Below are 21,296 nucleotides of genomic sequence, written 5' to 3'. Positions count from 1 at the left end.
GGACAGGAGAAACCCTTGCATGAACTAAGGCCCTCGCTGATTTGGCCTAGTCTTCCGAGATTGATTGGTTTTGATTGGTTTTTTAAAATGACTTTAAAGAAATAAGGCAAACACGACCTGATTATACGTGTTTGTACGGTGTTTATAAAGAAAGATGCTTGTTTGATTAGCTGATTTTTTGGCCCTGGTACCCAGACTTCAAATGCACGCCCGCTACCGAAATTCGGAGGAGGGATTTCTAGTTGTCTTTGCTTGGTTACTTGAGCGGGCAAAATGCTGCTGATGAGTGAATTGACACACAACATTAACAAACAAAATCATTTAATATACTGTTTAGTACAAAGATTAAAAAACAATGTGAACATAACTTCAGTTGTTTTACCGAGAAAAGACTATTTAAACCAACAATGGTGTTGGCATGGACCTCTGTGTAATAAGATAGGTATATTTTCGCTTAAAACTATACTGTAAAAAAGTTAGCAAAGCGTTCCATAGTTAATAAAGGGGAATGGTTATGAAGCCGGGCGACATCAAAGGAACAAACAAAGATGTCAAGACTTAAGTTGCAAGGTCCACGACCGTGCACAATCTTTTGTTTTGTGTTCATACACTATACATGAGTTATGAAATCAAAAAGTCTCTATTGGTTAGTTCCTCGGTCAGTGGTAAACAAATATTGTGTTTTGTGCACGGTCAATGCCAAAAAAGAGAACAAAAACATACAATAAAGAACTTTGTCGAGTTTCATAACCATTCCCCTCTATTAACTATGAGCGAACTATTATTCGTTACCAGATCATAGCTCTATGATACAAGGATCCCGAATAGTCTGTTCACAGGCCCTCTATTTTCTCTTAAGATTGTCGGGGCACTATATAGCACCACGATGAACACCGGGGGTGGGGTTGGACTAACGGGAAACGAAAGAGGGTATAGAGTAACGAACTCTCGGTCTTCGTGCTCGTCGCGCGCTCCCTAAAAGTACGAAAATAGAAACGGATGTGGACAGTCGTCAATTAACCATTCCATTTGGAGCTTGTCTATAGAAAGCATAACACTGAATGACATCGACAAACTAGACCTTAATTATCATTAATTATTTATATGTGCTCCAGGCTGTACTGAGTTTGCTGAAATTGGAAAAGTCAAATCAACTTCGTAATCTCAGCCATACTGCGTTAAGCAGCCTAATAAAAGCTAATTAAATCGTAAAACAAACACTGTGAAAATGTCTTAATTTTTCAAACAAGTCAGGCTGTGTTCTACCACTTTTTCCAGACACCGACAACACATTTGACAAACTTCGAGGAGTTTGAAATTGTGGTGAAACACTCTCTCAAGTGTTTGATATACAGTGGAAGTTCTCTTAATGGTCACTCGTTAGCGGACAGCTCTACTTACGACCACCTTCACAAAACCCCGTTTTTCCCTATACAAACTCTATTTACTCACTCCCTTGAGCGGACATTTCCTAAGAGGTCGAGGATACCTTCGGGACTTGCGATTTAGACCTTCCTTTGTTTTGAAGCTCGCGTAAGTGCACACCGAAAGGAAATCCCATTATCCTATTAATGCTGTTCGTCACAATGATTTTACAGTGCATAAAAATTTGTAAACTGTATCACTGCATTTTGTTGCAGTGAGACCAGATTCAGTTGTGGACACCTTTTTCGCGTCCTGAGGGTGTCCGCTTACGAGACCTTCCGCTGTATCTTCACACTCAAAACTAAAACTAAGCAGGAAACTGAGCAAAAAATTCGAAAAAAATGTACTGCATGCTGGCAAAGATCAGATATCTAAACACAGCCACCCTTATGAACCTGACATGTAGTAGCGCCTAAAACCCTGGTTACCTAATGTTGGGTATTTTGCTGACTAAACAATATGATTAGTACCAAATAAGGCAGCTTCAAAAGTTATATTTCTGTTAATCCAGTTGGCATTTGGTATAAGGGTAAAAATTATACCTCGGCAACTGTCCCCAACCATGCTAAACATTCGGCCTACTGTTTGGTTGAACTTCTCCGGATACCGGGAATTCTTTCTGCTGCTGATCAACCAAATGAAACAAATTTTAGATTTTTTTAACTTATGTGTAACAAATCTCCGTTTGATTGAGTCACCAACCCATTTCAAGCATTCTGCTCAAGAGAGTAGAATACTGGGGGAAAATGTCATAATGACGTCACTTCCTTTTCAGATCGCGGGCTTTTTCAAAACTTTACATGTAAGTAGAAATGGGGGAGGCATTCAAAGAAAGTAATTTGTCACCCTGGATGAGGCTGGCAATCACCGGGTTTACCATAGCCTGTGTTCCTGCCATAGCCAAAACCTTTGATCTGGAAATTAATAGGAGCTGGCCTCCTTGGGGAAAAAGGTTTCGTCGGAAAAATTCCTGTATACATACCTCTCATCCCCTTGATCTCCTTCTTCTTCCCCTCCAATCTGTCATTTTGTGCAAAAGTCCATTGTCTTTGGCTGTCAAATACAGATCAGAAAGTTAGCATCATCAGCGAATGTACACCTACATTTGAGCAAACTAAAACTCTATTGCAGCAAACAACAAACCCACAAAAAACATAATTCGTTGTCTAGAAATTAAGATAAGGGACTGTTCATTTTTTATAAGGTAGGGGGGCTGGTGGGATTTGGGGGGGGGGCATGCGAAAAAAAATGGCTTTCGAGGGGGGGCCATCCCAAAAAAATAAGGGAAAAAGGGGGGGTCACGTGAAATATTTTAGTAAAACTTAAAAATGGCATGATGTTTGAATATCAAAAAAATTGCTATAGAATAAACACAGAAGGCAGGATACAAATTTATTACAAACTTTCCTTCTGCTTTAAAAAAACGTTTGGTGACAAAAAGCATTTGTAGCTACTGAAAAGAAGTATTTAACACTGTTATTTTCGAATGCAACTTTCACTGGCACTCATCTTCATCTCCGCTATCGTCGAGTTCTTCGTCGCCGCTTGTGCTGCTATGGGAGTCTCTTTCACCAATCCTGCAAGAAGCAGCAATGCTTCCGTCAGAGTGTACTCTTCAGGGTACATGAAGGTGTAAACATAATCTCTGACTTCCCGCTCAAGGTTGGTGGTGATTCTGCTTCTTGCAGCATTGGTGAAATAATTTCCTTCCAAGAGCTGTGCGATGTATGGCCCATCTCTTCTAAATATCGACGTGGCAACATCCTCAACTTTAAGACACTCTTCCGGGACGGCCGTTCTAGGAAGGTACACAAGGCATTGTGGAAGATCATTTCCTAGCGGGTTTCCAACACAGATTCCATAAACTCGTTGGACGTTGTTTTCAGTCCGCTTCCTCTTTCTTTCATTTGACTTTCTGCGGTTTTCTTTTTTCCTTCTCCTTTTGTTGATGTGCTGTTTGAGTATGCCTTTGAATATGCTGTTATAATTGCTCTTCTTATTTTCTAGTGCTTCCATGTCCTGCGTGACCTTCGTCAACTAAGCTTCTGTGCATTTGATCTGTTTTACATTAAAACTGTAGGCAAATTCTTCGCCCTGCTTTAAAGCAAGCCCATTGGACTGAAATAGTGTGGAATCGTGTTCCTTTACATCTTTCAATATGACATTCAACTTTTCCACCATTGCTCTGTGCTCTTTGATGGAGAAGTTCAGTTTTCTTCCATCACTGGGCTTCAACTGGTACCCTTGCATGGAAAACTCACTCGCCCTTTCTGAACAGCCATCCGCACTTAGAAAGATTGCTTCTTTTGCGTGTAAGATGTCAAACTGCCTGGATCGTTCAGCTGTAAACCTTTTCTTAAATGACTTGTGCTTTCGCCATTATTGCGCATTTTGGAATGAGCCTCTTTCATGATGCTCATGTAGTAATGCGCTCTTTCCCCGATTGGATTAACAGTATAAAGAAGAAAGAGCATGGAAGTGGCAGGCTGGTTTTATCTGACCCAGAGAGCGTTGCTCTATTTGCAGATAAGTTTATTGTCAAATCGAAGTTTGTGGTGGATTATCTTCAGCATCTTGAAGTGCTGGAATTTAAAAGGAAAAAGAGAGCAGAAGAAAAGACAAAGTTAAGTAGGGAGGAGGATTATCCTTGGACTGAGTTGTGCGAAGATCTAACTAAGCTTAAAAAGCTACGTGTTCCAGAACTAAACAAGTACTCAAACCACCACGGGCTGAAGCAGCATTTGAAAAGCAGCAAGAGTGAGAAAGTAAAGGCAATTGTAAGACATTCATGCTTGTAGCAGAAGAGTCCTCTCAGAGCTGGCCAACCAACACTGAGAAATGCCAGGACATTGACACAAAATGACAACAGGGCAAGTGCTGACAGCAGTAAAAGGGATGAAAGTGACAATGATGAGTATGACAGTGATGCCATTGACTCTGGGGGAGAAGATGACTCAAGTGACGTCATTCTTGCATTCATCAATTCAGATGAGGAAGATGCCAATGAGAGGCCAAATGCCACACGCTCAGGGCGAGCCATAACTAGGAGATCCGAAATTGACTTCTCTTTCTTTTGATTTGTTTTTTAAACAACAGCTCTCTGTCGTATAGAGATTGTAAATATTGTCTTCATAGTGAGCACAATAACGTGAAGTAGGGGGATAATAGAGAAATATTAAAAAAGTTGAAATCTAAATATTTTTTGTTCAATTTTTTTTGGGGGGGGGGTCATCCCAAAAAATGACCGCTATAAGGGGGGGCCATGTGAAAAAATTGGTAAGCTGAGGGGGGGTCATGCGATTTTTAAATGGTGCTTCCCAAATCCCACCAGCCCCCCCACCTCCCTCATAAAAAATGAACGGTCCCTAAGGTCCCAGTACATCGAAAGCGTGGATACATTCGCAAGCCGCTCTTGAATGGAATTAGTCCCTAACAGGGTTTGCGAGGCGCACTCCAATTTCCTCAAACTTGATCAGCTGTTAATAAAGATCGCCGGGAACACTTATGTAGAAAAAGCTCTATCCTTTTTGTTTTCGGCTCGATGGGGGAGGAAGGGGAGGGGCGGCTATAGTACTTGTGCCAACTATTCCTAGAAAGTGGGGCCTACCGACACAGCCAGAGAGTTTGACTTTTCACGGACGAGTGATTTTTCGGTCTGAATTTCCAATGTAATTAAGTGTATCCAATATAATTATTTGTCTTGACGTTTTCTCATTCTCGCGTCTGTATGAGGATGAGAAATAATTTTTTCTTGCGACGCTAAAACGTATGTGAATCAAACTGAGTGTGTGCCCGCAAATGTGTCACTAAAATTCGGAACGCTGTTCGACTCAAGAGGTATAGAACTGAGGAGTGGATTTGTTGCACCGCAAGATCCTTCAACTGGATCCCGCGCACACTTGTTGACCCGACTTGCGTACTCGAGAGATCAGCGGAAAACAAATGAGAGCATTTCTTTTATTACTATTTCTTCGAGATCACCCTAAAGGATACTTCGACAGCTAAGAATGGTGGCATTTCGTCATCAACACCCTAAGTGAGACCAGAATCCTTGATTTGTACCTAAGACGACGAGCATTCCGACCTTTTCATATAGGAGTCCCCCCTGGGTTTCGAACATCGCGCTGTCCAAGGCCGTCTTACAGTCGCTTGCACAGTGTCAGATCAAGTTAGTTATTCTTTGGATTTCTGACGCAAGTACTTAATATCTTACCGCAGAAATGATCTACATTGAATAGATTTTCGCACGAACGTTTTATATATGGAAGCTAATTGTATAAATAGTTCATTTCCCGTAGGTGTCCGCTTATACAGGGTTAATCGTACTCAATTGCCGAAACTGAGAAGATATTGAAAATCACAAAATTGATGAGCTGTATCAATTTTCGAATTATGATTTAAGCCGCGATTAAAAGTTTTGGACGATCAACAGACAAGAGAATTGCATGAGGAGAATTCGAGCGACGCGTTTCGCTATTATTTATACAGTATTGTAAATAAATACTTCAAAGATGAATACGGACATGGCGAAATGATTTGAACAAAATAGTTGATAAATAGAGAAAAAAAAAGACATTACACAAGACTGGGAGTTCAGCAGTCACTAATATCGCCTTGGAAAGGGAAGAAAAAAAAAAAGAAAAAAAAGTTATTACAACACGGGGTAGTCGTATTTGGTAACCTATCCAAGCAGGAACCCCGCCGAACAGGGCTTTAACTTTGTTGAGCGGACGAGACGCGGTGCTGTCGTTGTGGTATTATGACTCTGCGTTGGATAATTTTTTTTACTTCTAAGATCTCTGTAATGGTAACAAAGAAAGAAAAAAATCACTGATATCGCCTGGGAAAATAAAGAACGAAAAAAGTAGGAATGAAAATGAGAATCCGATTATACTTGTTTTGCTGATCGGACAAGAAGCTGTACTTTCTTTATCATTGACTTAGACGAGGATCACCAGTAACTTCATGAATGTTTTCAAAGGTGTTACATCTCCTCTCGTGTATTCTCGTACCGTTTCGTTTTGCCAGTGGGCTTTAACTTTAAAATTGTCACTGTTTACAGATGATCCATTTTCCAAGTTGAGTGGCTGATAGCCACTTTGATTCTTATTACGCTTTATTTAATGTCACTCTCGACGGACTAAACGAAAGAGGGACTACTCGTAGTCTAACTATTCCTAGAGATAGTAATTATTATCTTGTGTTATGTTGGTAAGTTTTTTCCTGATGCGATTAATAGAAAATAAAGACTAGAAAGCGAAGTTCGATAGAGATAGTGAGATAGTGAAAATGCAGATTAAGATCACAGTAACCCAGTGATAAAACTGCCTCCTGGAAATTAACACAAACCCCCAATGAGGTTACCAAATTTCTTTCTACCTACCTCTCCATGCTACCCGATGCTTTTTGTCCTTCTATCGCGGTTTCTGTATGCAAGACTGAATAATTAGGTTTCAGCCGCACTGATTGCGGGTGGCAAGCCCAATAATTATTCATTTTCTTCTCGGACTTTTCAGGGGTACTACATCGCAATTCTTCCACGTCTTTCTTCAATGCGTTAAATTCCGCTTTCAGTGAACGGACCTCTTCCTTGTCACCAGCAGCGGTAAGTTTTACTTCTTCTAGCTGTTTTTGAAGCGCTGCTACGTCTTTCTTCAGTGCCATATTTTCCACCTCAAGCTTTTTCGCCGACAGTTTGAGGTCGCTTATTTCTTCGCTATTGCCATCCAGTAACATTTTCATGGATTCTTTATCGGTTTGCAATTCTTCAATTTGACCCTCCACTGCCTCAAGCTCCTTCAATCGCTCTGTTGTCCTTAGGAGCTTAGACCATGTTTTTCTCAGATGCTCCTCATTCGAGGTCTCAAGATGATCATTCAAATTACTCCTTTGGTCCTATGAAGCATTAAAAGAACTATTGAATTAACTTTTCATGTGAGATCAAGTATTTTGGAGAACCCCGGGTAACGTTCCCCCCAGAAAATACTTAAGTACCTCGAAAAACGTACGTTAAGTACAGGAAATTGAAAAAAAATATAATAATGGCTTTCTCATCAATTTAGTGGCCTTCTTTAGTCAATGTTGGCCATTGAATATGATCATCAACAACCCACTCGCTGAAGCGGTCATCGAAACTTTTGACTTGACTACACATTTTCTTAATAAGCACCAACTCTTTTCGCTTATATTTTGTGTCAGCCCGGCTTTCTTATTGTTCAGGTGTACAGTGAAACTTGTGTTAAGCGGACACCCTTGGGACACTCACTAGTGTCCGCTTAATACAGGGTGTCCGTTCTAAACAGGTTCCGATATATTGTGAAATAATAGTTGATTACTAACTCTTTTGAAAAAAGGCTGCTTTGTAGCATCGCTGAACAATGTTAAAAGAGTCCGAGCTGAGCGTTTAGAAGTAAAAAGCTCTTGAAATGTCCGGTTATTGCAGGTTTTGTGCGACAAAATTGCTTAATATTCGTGTCCGCGTCCGCTTAACAGAGGGGTCCAGGTTTATTTTACAGTACATATGTGAAGAAAATTTAGGGACTCAAGCAGATTTCCACTTAATAGAGGGTGTTCGCTTAATAAGAGGTCCACATAAAAAGCCATTCCCTCTTGACTTGACTTGATCTCATCTGAGTGCCAAGTCTTGACAATTGCGTTCGCTTCCAAAAGTCTGTTGAAACTGTTGTCTCTGTTGAAAGTGTAGCTCTTTAGCGAACTGAATTTAAAATATCCGTCGTTTACACAGCGAATTCGGATAACAGAGCCAGAACAGCGTTAAAAATTAAACCAAGAGACCATAGTCTCTGGCACCAATTCCACTGAAAATGAAGAATTACTTAACATTACTTAAAAAGACGGTACGCGTCATATCGGAAGTAGCTGATTGCCGTTTAGTACTTAAAAATAACTCACATCGTTTTATTGTAAACATGATATATTATCGGGTAATTAGGTCTTAAGGAAAAATATGTTCAACTAGACAATCTCGCACTCTGAGCAATCGTGTTAGAACGATTTTCAATTCAATGTGAAAGTTACTCCTATTTTTAATTTAGTTCTGCTTTACAACGCTTTGAGCAGTTTTTGTGTCGAATGTAATTCGCAATTACTTTGGTTTTGCATTACTACACTGAGCGACGGGCTAAAAAAGACTCGATCACTTTGTTAACCAATCAAAAGTGAAACAAAACTGACCAATCGTGACTTGCTCGCTCAAGTTTTCTCGCGCTTCACGTCAGCGACATGTATTTCCTTCAAGTTTTGATTGCTTCACTAGCCATGGGTTGTGTGTCCTTTGTGATTGCCCAGAGTAATTGCTTTGGGTTCCCTAAGATTCCCGACAATTTCTCAACCAATCAGAGCTTAAACCAAAACCAACGGTAACTCGGTCTCAAAGGTTTTGCGGCGATTTGCGCCGGCACCATGTATATTTACTTTGTGTTTTTACTTGATTCAGTGTCTTTCCTTTGTGATTGGTTAGGTGGATCATTTCAACGGCAAAGTGAATACCAAACCGCAATATTATCACGTAACTTACATGGAACGTACATCCAGCTTCCTCGTAAGGACAGTGCACCATGGTCATCAGACAATCGTCCCTCACGTGGGACTCCACCTGAAAAAAACAACATGCATGTTTCTGATTGTCGGTCTCGTAAGAAGGATTGGAAACGTTGTCGGATCGTCGCTCAGCTAATGTGTGTCAGTTATTAGAGACCTTACGCAACAGGACGGCTCAAGGAGAGGACGGCAAAATTTCATTGTGTGACGTGCGTGACTGCTTGCTTCGTAAGCTATTTGACGCCATTTCCGGTTTATCACTGCCGTCCTCTTAGCGTTCACGACGTGAAAACAAGGAGTTTGAAGTTCTGAGGAAAACGTGAGTATTTTTATCCATTTATTTTCATCTTAACCTTTAATTTTTTGGATTGAACGATAGAAACAGTCTACCTTTTTAGTTACCAGCCTTTGTATATATGGAAATAACTTTTTTTAAAACGAAAATGAAGCCTACTTGTAAACGCATGACGAAGTGCTCAGACTGGCTTATTTGTGAAAATTTAATTCTCCTTCTTTCTAAGTTATTTCTCTGTAATTTTACAGTTTTATGGCAGTTTCTGTTTCATCTTTATCGTCCGAATAACAATTCTGGTGTAAACTAATCTTTTTCTGCCTTTGAGAGTTGTTTTCAGCAGTGTAAGTGCGGGATATATTTTTATTTGTTGTAAACCAACTTTGAAATATAAATTACATTTGTACAGTATGTTGCCCTATTTACGGACACTTCCACTCTTACGATTCTGTATTTCGTAGTAAAGATAAAAAGAAATCTGAACGATACGTTTCGAAGACTTGTTGATTAGTCTGCTTTCATTATTTCGTTTCGTGGCTGAGTTGGGCTCCGTTTAGACAGAAAGATTCAAGTTTTTGTCGAGGTATGTAAAAGTTTTCTAATGTGATTCGTATCGCACGTCGAATTACACTGATGACTTCTTCGCTAAAATCGAAAGAAAATGCTTTAAGCTTCGGAAAATAGGTAACTTTTTAAGTGAATCTTTTTTCATTTGACTTTATTAGACGTATTTTGCAATGATCGAAAAGAATAATTCCAAGAAAAAGGGAGTATTTATCTCGAAGCGAATCGATCGTCAGAAATATTAGGGCACCGAATTTGGCCAACTTTTTCCGTAATTACTAAGAAACCAAGCAGGTTTAGGCGATAAAACTTCATGACTTACTTACCAGCAGTGAAAGCTACATTGTGAGTAAATTTCCGCTCGTTAATCAGGGGCGTAATGCTAGGATTTGGGGTCACACTATGTCACGCCCAGGGTACTTACATAGTCCACTGCAGATGTTCACTCCTGAAAATGGAGTATATAACTACCTAGCACTAGAAAAAATTTATGGCATGTTGATTCTTCGGATTCACACTTTTCGCCACCTGGATAAAAAGGTTTGCTTGTTGTTTACTGAAAAAAATATCTCACAAAAGGGGGTCATGGGCACCCCAGGACCCCCCTTGCTATAACTCTGTTAGTGCTCTGTTGAGGTAAGATATTGTGGTTATTGCAAAAAGTGTCCGGAATTATAAGGCCAACATGCTGTACTTCAATCCTCTTCAAAAATAATGCAGTGTGCCTTTCGCAAAAGAAATTCTGATCCCAAAGACCGTTGCATGTGAAGTAATCAACCTCTTATCTTCATTTTATATAATTAAAAACCAAGAATTTCAACATGTTTGTTTCTTCATAACCTAGAACAGAAAGATGGAGTGGAAAACAGAATGTGATCTACTTCTATTACAAGAAATAGTTGTGTCCGAACCTTACCAGTACAAGGCTTCAACAAGGGAGAGAGGAAAGATATGGGAAGATATCACAGAAAGGTTGAATGCCACTGAAGCATTTGGAAATCGACTTGGACACAAAAGAGCTGTGAGAGACAGGTATGCCCTGTTGGCCAAGAAATTTAAGAAGAGAATGGCAGAAGAGGAAAGTGCGAGTGGAATTTCACCCGAGATGTCAGAAACGGACAAGCTGCTTGACCAGATTATTGAGAGATTTGAGGAGAGCGACAGGGAGGCTTGTGAGAATTCAGAACAGGGCGAGAAAAATAAAGAAAATGACAGAAAAAAAGCAGAAGAGATGAGGAAGCGTTCCATGGAGAAACTTGGAGAGACCAAGAAAAGAAAGGCTGAGGACGGTGAAGTAACACCCAGAAAGAGAGCATCAGGGTCGGAAACCCTTGTGTACTTGAGAGAAAAGGCTGAAAAGGAATTTGACCTGAGGAAAGGAGAACTGGAAGTTAAGAAAGATGAACAATCTGCACAACTACAGATGTTTCAGTTCATGCAACAACAACTACAGCAACAGCAACAACAGCAGCAGCAGCAAATGCAATTACAACAGCAGCAGCAGCAGCTTCAAAATCAACTTCTCATGACACTTATTGAAAAAATTAATAAATAAGTGTATAATTTAAGACATGGATAAGGTTTGTTTTGGGTACACATTTTTATTGGTTCGTATCATGCAATTGTTTTATGATTTGATTGAACCACAAACATGAATGTCTGTTGAAATGTGAATCAGTTATTTAATTAATATTAATAATTTGAAGGTTTAAAAAGTAATATTGTACAATGCTTTGAATGTGTCTTCATCCTCTATTGTAACAATTTTTTTTACGGATTTAGACATTAGACTGGTGTTTTCTTTAAACTTCAAATATTCTTTAGGAACAAGTTCACCTTCATAATTTTTAGTCATTCATACACATAAAAGGCTTCTGAACATTGTGATCATTATTTAACACATATTTATACAATAAAATATATATTTCCTTATAAAAACCTTCATCATGTTGTCAATTAAACTTTTCCAATAGGGGAAAAGTTAAAAAAAACTAAGGGAATTAAATACCCTTTAAGTAAGAATTTAGGTTCAGAAAAACCTTCTCTACATACAGGGGAAGGGGCTGAGTGTCTGGGGTACTCTCAATCTGGCAAACCATAGTCTTGCCACACTGAAATTTAAGACAAGTTGAATATCAAACTTTTTTGATGCTCATTTCACTGTTACATCGCAGCATTTAACGAAACAGCAAAGCCATTTCATAATCAACTATGGTTCTAAGAACACTCTGCAATTAATTATGCCATTACTTCATATGAACATTATCAGAAGGGGGAAGGGGGGGTGCAAAAACTTAATTGAGACAACATCCAAGACTTAATAATATCTTAAATAAAGTAACCCTGTAATGAAGGCGGTTCGACACCAAAGAACGAGGAAGTATTTGACCCATAAAGACATGAGTGGGCATTTCTTAATAAGGCACAAATAATATACATTTTGCCTACGGCACTGAGTCCAACTTTGAGATCCCTTTTGAAATCTAAAAAAGTAAAGTATTGCAAAATGTCTCCAAATACCCACTCCACAGCTGTTCTTACTTTACTCATGGACAAATTATATTGTTGCTGCTGCGGTGTTAAGGCATTGCCTTTAAATGGTCCCTGAAGGTGGACTCTCAGTGGGTATGCAGGGTCCCCATACACACAGAGTGGTTGGCCAGTTGGGGAAACACAGTGGTTTTCTAACATCGGTAGAAGGCCAGACATCGCCAACATCCCACTGTCGTGTCTTCTTCCCTCGACGGGACCAAAAAGGTTTGCGATAAGTCCATTGGGCGCAACAACACTCTGAAACTTAATTGCGTGGACTCTTTTGTGCCCATTGTAAAGTACTCTTTGATTTTCGCCAGGCCTACAGACTGGTCGAACCGTCCCATCTATAAATCCCCAACAGTTGTCAAGGGCCGCTCCTTTCCGGTAGATTGCTTCAGAGAATTGAGCCAGTTGTGCTTGAGACAGCCACGGTTGGTTCAGACGTGAGAGTAAACGTCCAAACTGCACATGAAGCAAATCCATCGCTTCTCCCACCACCATGCTCAACTGGGGAACAGGTCTTCCGAAACGCGGTACAAGGTCTTCGTATCTACACGGATACGCAAATCGACGTAAAAGCATACACAGTGCTTCATCGCTGTACACGGAAAAACGATTTGGGCAAGTGATTTTGTCCGGAAGATTAAACACATCGACTAAAGCGTATATGTCATGTTTCAAAAAGCGAAATTCGCTTTTGCACTCGTCGTCGGAAAGACTGTCAAGATCAAATTTGTCGTATTTCCAGTACGGGATTTCGAGGTTCTTCGAAGTGTTCACATCGTAAAGCAACAGTAGTTCTTCGTCATCAATCAAATTCAGGTCATTAGCGTGTAAAAGTGCTTCTCTTGCTTCCCTAAATGTAGCCATTTTAGCTTCAAGTCATCTCCATGTCGTGTTGTGTTGCGTAAGGTTTGTTTACGTTTAGGACGGCAACATCATTGCTCGCGTGCTCAGCCCAGTCCTCGCGCGATCTGAGGTCGCCGTCCACATCGAACCGTCCTGTTGCGTAAGGTCTCTATTAGTAATAAGACTCACCACGACAACTTTGTCACAACTGAATGAAAATAGATATCATAGCTAAAATCAAATCTTGTTGAACGCTGATGAGTTTTCGAGATTCTGCAAGCCAGAGAGAAGTCCTTGTGCGTGTTACCTAAGTTGCTGAAATAGGTCACGTTCGATATAAACAATAGCCTCCATTTGGCGCGAAAATATGCTCGGATATTTGTCCGCGGGAATTGTTTGTTCCGAGAAGTGAACTGTGAGCTTCGAGGAACAGATAATGTCCAAGGACAAATATCCGAGCATATTTTCGCCCAAAATGGAGGCTATTGTGTTTATTGTTCTTCAAATCTTTTTCGCAACGCGCGCAGTTTTGAAAATTGGGGAATATTCTCGGATATTCCCCAGTTTTAGCTGTGGAATATTCGGTCACGTGACGTGTTTAGACCAATCGCGCGCGAGCGAAAATATTTGATGGATTATAAATATCAATATTCTAACATGGCTCCGAGGCTTTCAGGACAAAATTGCGCATTTTGTAAGGTCCTTTTGTCCCTCAGTTCCCAAAGGAGACTTGAATAGGAAGAAAACAACACTAAATATAGGCGTTTGTCCAGAAAGCCTCGGAGCTATGTTACAATATTGATATATCAAACGAGGCCTATTTCTATCTACTCAATTTAAAATTTTGTTGGCAGATTTGTCTGGATAATGGCCATTTCCCTCTAATTGAGATGCGGCTGCTGGGAATCATAGTGGTTGTATTCATCATCTTGCACTGGATTTTTGTTTCAATGAATGCAACAGCTATGCGATTCCATGCAGGCATGTCTCATGTTAAATTATTTAATTTCAGGAATTTTTTTCAGTGGAAAAAAAGTGTACAAGTCGTTGCTAACTGTTTACTAATCAATTGTGCAATTATTTTGATATGTTTATATGCTCCTTCTCACATATGATCTACAAGGAAAATAAGGAAAAAGATAACACTTCTGATCATGAAGAGATCTGTGGAAAATTACACAGGAACAGCAATATTCCCAAATGTGTGTGTATTCCTCATTTCTTGTCACAGTTTACATGTATGTCAGATTTGTTGGTTTTTTAGGTTGCTATTTTGCAACCATGAAAGATCTCTGTTGTGAGATGTCTGTAAGAGACAGGCAGACAGATGGACTGGTAAACTGGCTTAATAGGCTTTTTATTTATTTGTGCCAAGCTGTGCACTTTTAAAATGACCCCAAGTTTTTGTTCTCTTATGAAATTCTAGCTGGGGATAAGCCCTTGTTCAGCCGGTGAAATTAGCTTGTTAAACTGGCTCTTAATGGCATACCTGTGTGACCAAATCTCTAAGTAGAATGCAGAGAGATGATGAAAAAAAGGCTACCAATTGAGTCCCCTCTTCTATCCTTGACTCGTGCGTTTCTCTGAAAAGTGTTATGCACTCTGATGAAAATATTTGTCCACAGACAGTACCATTTCCCAGATTAGCAAACAGTTTTCTTAGAGCAAAGCTCAAGGAAAACCGTAAGCTTTGAGGAGCACATAATGCCGAAGACATATATCCTTATATATTTTTAAAGTCAAAATATGGAGCTATTGTGTTAATTATCCTCAGTCAAGTATATTACGCAACACACTGGATCTTTTGAAAATGAGGAATATTACTCATATTTTGCCCTGTTTTACCTGGGGCATATTCGGTCATGTGATGCGTTTACACCAACCGCGTGAGCGAAAATATGTTTATGGACTACAGAGAAGACTATTTTCACCGTTCTTTTGTTAGTGGACTGAGTTTAAGATTAAAATTCCTAATCTGCGGTAAAATTAAATACATATTTACTATTGACAGAAGCACAAACTATTCGGAGGAGGAGTAATGATCTGATTGGTCACGTTTTATTAATGTGATATTAGCAAAAACCATGGGTTAACTTTAAGGAATAGAATGCCAAGATTCACCCTTAATATTCATCTCCAACGTTCTTGTCTGTTTGCTTCTGTTTAGACAAATGCGGACAAGCAATGGTTGACAGGATGGACTTATCCAGTAAAGATGCATTGATTAATTTCGTCAACGCCTTAGACTTTGTCAAAATGTGTCTTCCCTAGAAAGCATGGGGATTCAGTTGGCATTGACCCCAAAAAGGCAGTTTAACAACTTTGATGAGAAAGAAGTGGAAAACACTGTATTCCATTCCACTTATAATGCAAGAATTAGCAAGTGCAAGTAGCAGAAAAGGAGAATTGCCAAAACATTGGGAGTTCCATGCAACGGACTGTACGTGCCATCTGGAAAGGACGCTTTTACACTAGTTGAATTTTGTGCAAAGTTTGCCATATCTTTCCCGAAATTTTGCGGTTATCCTCTCTATTGTCTAGTCTGGTCTAGTAAATTTAAGGAACTGAGAATTTAGCCATAGTACTTCAATGTTAGATAATTAACAAATGGTAAACGCCATAGCGTGCACTATTGAGTTATGGATGCACTTGGGAGGTTTGCTAAGCACTCAAGAAGCTAGAGTCGCACGAGGCGATCGCCTCGTGCGACTCTTACGCTTCTTTCGTGCTTAGCAACCTCCCGCGTGCATCCATAACTCAATAGTGCACGCTATGGCGTTTACCATTTGTTTTATAACATAACATTGAGACATTGGAACAACAGAAGTCCTTTTATTGAGCTACATCACAAAAAAATGTTCGTGTAGTCTTACATGACAAGAGAAAACAAGCGCGCGAAAATTCATTCATGACAACCGACTGCACACCAGTAACTCGATAAAGTTTCAGCTTCAGACAACTGTGAAGACAGTTTCGCATTTCTGGCAGAAGGACGTCGGCCATTACTTTGGAAACAATGTCAGTCAAAAGATTTGCTTTGTAAACATCAGCACACACGTCAGCAGCGTACACCCATGGGCAAATAGTAGACGTTAAATTAACCAATCAGAGCGCGCGCTTTGCTTTAGTTATGTTATAAATGCGCTTTATACCATAGACGATTTGTTGACTGTTGTTTTCACGATAGATAGAACAATGTTTTCCTCATGATCAGTCGCATTCTGCGTGTAGTTTGAAACCAAGCCTGTAACGTGGCTTTTTGAAATCTGAAGCCCAAAACATTTATGTAAGGTACTTGAAGGTATTTACTCTTGATAAAAACGGGAAAAAAAAATTAAAACTGAGATGAATTAAGTTGAGTATATTTATTCTCCTAAAATCAGGTGCAATGATCTTTCTGGGCCGCTTTTCCGTTAACATTTGTCAAGAGTTTTGGTAAAAAATAACCTTATTAAAGCTGATATAATCTTCAAAACTTGTCAGACATAAAACAAGAGTACGGATATGATTGCATCCTTCGTATGCGGTGCTACAAAGCTAGTGTAGCAAGCAGAAAAATGCGTATAAGATGTGGATCGCGCGAGACGTGATCAACGGTCGCGAATCGCGAAAGAGGAGCGCGAGCGAGAAGTCCGGGCGGGACGCGCGGAGCACCTTTGACAAACCTTTGGCCTGCGTCACAGCCATCTTCGACCACGTCTTTAGCAAACCTTTGACTTGAATCGCAGACAAATTTGATTACACTTTTGACCCACCTTTGACAATGCGTAAAGGCGTATCAAAGGATCACCTTTAACCCTAAAAACAAAGGCGTTCACAGGTGAGTAAAAACGGCTTTTCACGCCTTTGATTTTGGTGGTAAAGGTTTATTCAAAGATGATCTTTGATTCGCGTCACAGATCGTCAAAAGCGTGCAAAGGAGGCCTTTACAAAATCTTTAACCACACATTTGACGAGCGGTAAAGGCGATTTTTCGTGCCGTTGTAGTTTCCGTTAAGCTGCCAACTTTGTCAACACATCTTTCGTGATTTACAGTTAAAAGTAGATTAAAAGTGACCTAATTCACTCCATTGACCATCCGAGTTCTAAATTCGATTATTTGTCACTCGCTATTCTGCATGTGATCTGTATCAGTCAGAAAGAATACACTACACGAGAAATACATTAGCTTATATTAGCACTTCAAAAAAATAAATGTAATAACCTGGTCATTCATTTAAGTTCATATATATCATTATTGGATGAAGTGATGTTTGTTTACCTCTTCCCGGGGAATCTGGAATCCACATTCTTGAGTACATTCCAGAGGAAAACGTGCGCACTCGTTATCTTCATGAAACTGTGAACATAGGCGAGCACTAAATGTGAGAAACAGTTAAACCAACCACAAAGTACCACCCACAAACGAGCTAAAACTTTCATCTCAATTTCAATTATAATTGGACACAGAAAGGGGTCTTTTATCTCATGGTCAATAGCCTTTATTACACTTAACTTTTCTCATCTGCATCACGAGGTTATCCAACGTGAATGAGACGCAATTTTGGGCAGAGTTTCTACCAAAATTGCTGTCGAAAAGCTCAAGGGCTATTCCATGCCCAAAATGACAACAAAACTGGCCCAGAATAGCTTTTACTCCAGTTGGATCGAGAGATCGACCTGTCTTGTGTGTGTGTGTTTTTTGTTTTTTTGTTTTTTTTTTTTTGCAATTATAATACCCAAATGCTGTCCCTAATCGTGGAAATGCATCATCTAGACTCCGCAAATGCTTCTACTTCTGCTTCTTTCTTACAAGCCAACAGCTGTAAACCTTTTGCATTATCTTAGGAGCAGATCATGTGATTCTGGTATATGCACGCATGCCTGGGCCTAAAAGCGACCGATCGTGTGTGAGATTCGCTAGTAAGGTTATAAAGGTAAAGCAGTCTTACCTTTGTGAACCAGATGGGAAACTCTTCTTCACAGTATACACATTGCACGATCCTGTTTGGGCACTCTGATGTGGTGTGTTCGTGCAGGAGTCTTCTCTGCATCTCTCCTTTACAGTCATCACAAGTTACCTCTTCATATTGACAGGCAACGAAGTGCTCCTGCAAAAGGAAAAAAAGAGCACTTTCGTGTCTTACGGTCACAGTGTCAGAAGCTGTCTGTTTCCATTTTGCATTCTTATACGCGAGACGGTTTTGTTAAAGGAGGAAAATCAAAGATGCCTCTCTAACGGTTCCTGTAATTGGCAAAGAAATCTGGTAGTAGAAACTAGTCAGTTGTTGTTGATGTCATTGCGGGTTAGTGTGGTTTTTGTTTATTGCCTTCGAATCATTGCAACACATAGCTAAAAGACATTGTTCGAAAATCAATCTGCATTACACCTGAGAAATAATCAAAACTTCATCTGATCTAAAACTAAGCTAATTATATTAGATGCAGCAAGCTACGGAACCTCATAATGACGTAGTTGTCCAGTCCAGTTACATCCCCTTTCATTCTTCTTGCATTTGACGCGAAGAGAAAGTATCTCCCTCTCCCAGGCCACATCACGAAAGAACTGAAACTTACAGAAATTTAAGTAAGATTAATGTCTAACTGAACAGTCCATTGTTAGACAACGAGTAGTCTTTCTTTCGCTTAGTTCGTCGTGCGTGACGCGAAAGAAAACTGCGAGAAAAATATGGCCGCGCGAAATGTGCTCCTCGCCCCCAGGATTTCGCGCAGCCACTTGTTTCTCGCGGTTTTCTTTCGCGTCACGTACAACGGACAAAGCGAAAGAGGGACTACTTGTAGTGTAGTCTACTGTGTATTCATTATTGATCAATTATCAATGCAATGCCCTAAAAATAGATTGGTATGAATTGGTTGGGTAAATGGGAATTGACTTTGAACAATGAGTACTGAACCAGTGAGCCATCGTTTGGGCACTGAAATTTCAGCAACTGTATTTATTAGTTCAGACTATTACTCGTTGAGATCCACGATTTATTGATTACCATCAGCAATGTTTTCTGCACAAATAATTATTATTTGAAAGGCCTCACACAAGAGCACCTTTGGTGGACTCAGCCCCCCCCCCCCCCCCCCCCGGCTGAAATATTGTCACGTTACCCACTATTCAGTTATTCATTAATTCAAATATGTGTAAAGACTTTTTCTCTAACAGTTGATCAAACATGCAAAATTAAATTGCGATCTGATTGAGCAGAGCGGAAAGTTTAGCGATAAAATTTTTCTATGAATGCCAGATGACACAACATCTGTTTTCGTTTTTCAGCTCTTGTCTTTCGTTGCTTTCACTGACCCAACAAAACAGCACTGAATTTGCGGACCTCGATCATGATATTGATCATGTGCAACCGTCATGAATCCGTGACACAAAATAAGTTCTTCGTTTTAAAGGCTATGCTTTGCGATCGATTATTTAGGGTTAATTCTTTACATCTTGAAGTCTGATGAAGTGAATATTAGTTCTAAGAAGACGGAAATACCTTCTATTTCGAACAAACGGTTGGGTACACCGATTTAGTGATTGTTTAGTTATTAACTTAATATGCATTAATTAAGTTCATAGCTATTTTCGTTCTGCTTCCGCGTTCTCTGCTTTCGCGTTCTGTCACCAAAAGTGCCTATCTGGAATATTACTCATTGTTTATGATTTGCAATTTTCACTATACTCACCCCTTCATTTTCAGGAATACGACATCTATCTTGTGGGCAAACGGGAACTTCACCTTCACTGATGGATTGTGAATTTAAGATTAGCCAGCGACTAATAAATTTAGCATCAACACATGTGTCAAACTGTGACGACTCGATTTTCAACACGAGAATTTATACCACTTGGACAAATCAGTTTTCTTTCCATTTGCTCGCAGAGAATAAAAACTGAACACAAAATAAACTGTAGAATGTGCCCTGGACTCAAGAGCTAAATTGTAGGGAATATTTAGTTTACTATAATTTGCCCTTTCCACTTTCCTTGCACTACACTCATTTTTTTTTTTAACAATACTGTGTTTATATCGTGAGGCGGCGAAAGAAATACGATGGCATCAAATCAACAGTGCATACTATACAATACCTGAATGCTTTTAATAAACAGTCTTTGCAGAATCGATGACCACACGCAGTCTGTACGGGACTTCGCATGGCAAGAAGGCATATGGAGCAGCTTTGGCCTGGAGACAACTCATCTACAAACGCAAAATTGTAGCCACCAATTCTGGGTTCATCTTCGAATTCTCCCTCCATAGTCAGTGCTAAAAGAGATTAGGACGGAAGTAGAAAGTGAAAGTGCTTACTACATGAAATTGTTCCTCCATTTCATTGTCGAAGAGTAAAGCACATACGAAACTGGCATTGACGATGACAGCGACGGTTTTACACGCATCTTTCGCCCGTTTGACAAACGCCATTTTGTCCGTAAAGGGCAAAGATTAGACAAGTGAACACGAAAATCAGTACAATTTTACAAACTTAGACCACTAACCTTGTGAAATGTACCGTACGCTATCAGCGTCTCCAATGACACTACAAAAACATGGAGTTGACCTGACCTTCATAGGTTTTTGGCTACCGCGTCGTCTGTTTATCCGTTACCAGGAGACTCTCTTTAGCTTCCAAGTGGTTTCAGTACGTTTGAGTTTCGTTACATTTGGTTCCAGCTATCTTAAGTTATCTGGCATTGTTTTGTAAGTGAGTAATTAGTAATGGGGAGAGAGTGGGTGAGTCTAAGTACCTCGGAACACCGACTGGACGCGGACGCAATTGTCGATGTTTTGTTGACGAGTCCGATGTATTTTTGTGATTGCGATCTTGTCCACTTTTCAAAATGGCGGACAGGAGAAACCCTTGCATGAACTAAGGCCCTCGCTGATTTGGCCTAGTCTTCCGAGATTGATTGGTTTTGATTGGTTTTTTAAAATGACTTTAAAGAAATAAGGCAAACACGACCTGATTATACGTGTTTGTACGGTGTTTATAAAGAAAGATGCTTGTTTGATTAGCTGATTTTTTGGCCCTGGTACCCAGACTTCAAATGCACGCGCCCTACCGAAATCCGGAGGAGCGATTTCTAGCT

The 21,296-nt window shown here is 39.9% G+C and overlaps 3 protein-coding genes across 9 annotated transcripts; 1 reads left to right on the top strand and 2 right to left on the bottom strand.

Annotated features, from left to right (window-relative positions):
• Positions 1 to 304: 304 nt before the first annotated feature.
• Positions 305 to 21,264, bottom strand: LOC149106156 (TNF receptor-associated factor 6-like). 6 transcript variants are annotated; one of them, XM_089297599.1, is made up of 10 exons: positions 20,706 to 21,264; positions 20,298 to 20,475; positions 19,895 to 19,952; positions 18,666 to 18,776; positions 18,157 to 18,315; positions 17,487 to 17,564; positions 8,963 to 9,040; positions 6,809 to 7,320; positions 2,408 to 2,478; positions 305 to 2,050 (listed from the first exon to the last, which is right to left on the bottom strand). In XM_089297599.1, the coding sequence occupies exons 1-10, from the start codon at positions 20,776 to 20,778 to the stop codon at positions 2,004 to 2,006; spliced, it is 1,365 nt and encodes a 454-aa protein (XP_089153725.1). In that variant the 5' UTR covers positions 20,779 to 21,264; the 3' UTR covers positions 305 to 2,003. The 6 variants fall into 6 exon arrangements, with proteins under 6 accessions (XP_089153725.1, XP_089153727.1, XP_089153728.1 ...); XM_089297601.1 differs by having other exon boundaries at positions 305 to 2,047; XM_089297602.1 differs by having other exon boundaries at positions 18,666 to 18,770.
• On the top strand, positions 9,136 to 11,560 carry LOC149106158 (uncharacterized). 2 transcript variants are annotated; one of them, XM_089297617.1, is made up of 2 exons: positions 9,136 to 9,304; positions 10,691 to 11,560. In XM_089297617.1, the coding sequence occupies exon 2, from the start codon at positions 10,695 to 10,697 to the stop codon at positions 11,394 to 11,396; it is 702 nt and encodes a 233-aa protein (XP_089153743.1). In that variant the 5' UTR covers positions 9,136 to 9,304; positions 10,691 to 10,694; the 3' UTR covers positions 11,397 to 11,560. The 2 variants fall into 2 exon arrangements, with proteins under 2 accessions (XP_089153743.1, XP_089153742.1); XM_089297616.1 differs by having other exon boundaries at positions 10,686 to 11,560.
• LOC149106157 (uncharacterized) lies at positions 11,671 to 13,394 on the bottom strand. Its single transcript, XM_089297612.1, has one exon. It carries the CDS (start codon positions 13,244 to 13,246, stop codon positions 12,170 to 12,172), a length of 1,077 nt encoding a protein of 358 aa, XP_089153738.1. The 5' UTR covers positions 13,247 to 13,394; the 3' UTR covers positions 11,671 to 12,169.
• Positions 21,265 to 21,296: the final 32 nt, after the last annotated feature.

Source organism: Orbicella faveolata, unplaced genomic scaffold, assembly GCF_042242905.1.
Source record: "Orbicella faveolata isolate gen_17 unplaced genomic scaffold, um_ofav_v1 contig_3, whole genome shotgun sequence".
In the NCBI taxonomy this organism is placed as follows: domain Eukaryota; kingdom Metazoa; phylum Cnidaria; class Anthozoa; order Scleractinia; family Merulinidae; genus Orbicella; species Orbicella faveolata.
This window is presented reverse-complemented; position numbering and strand designations above follow the sequence as displayed.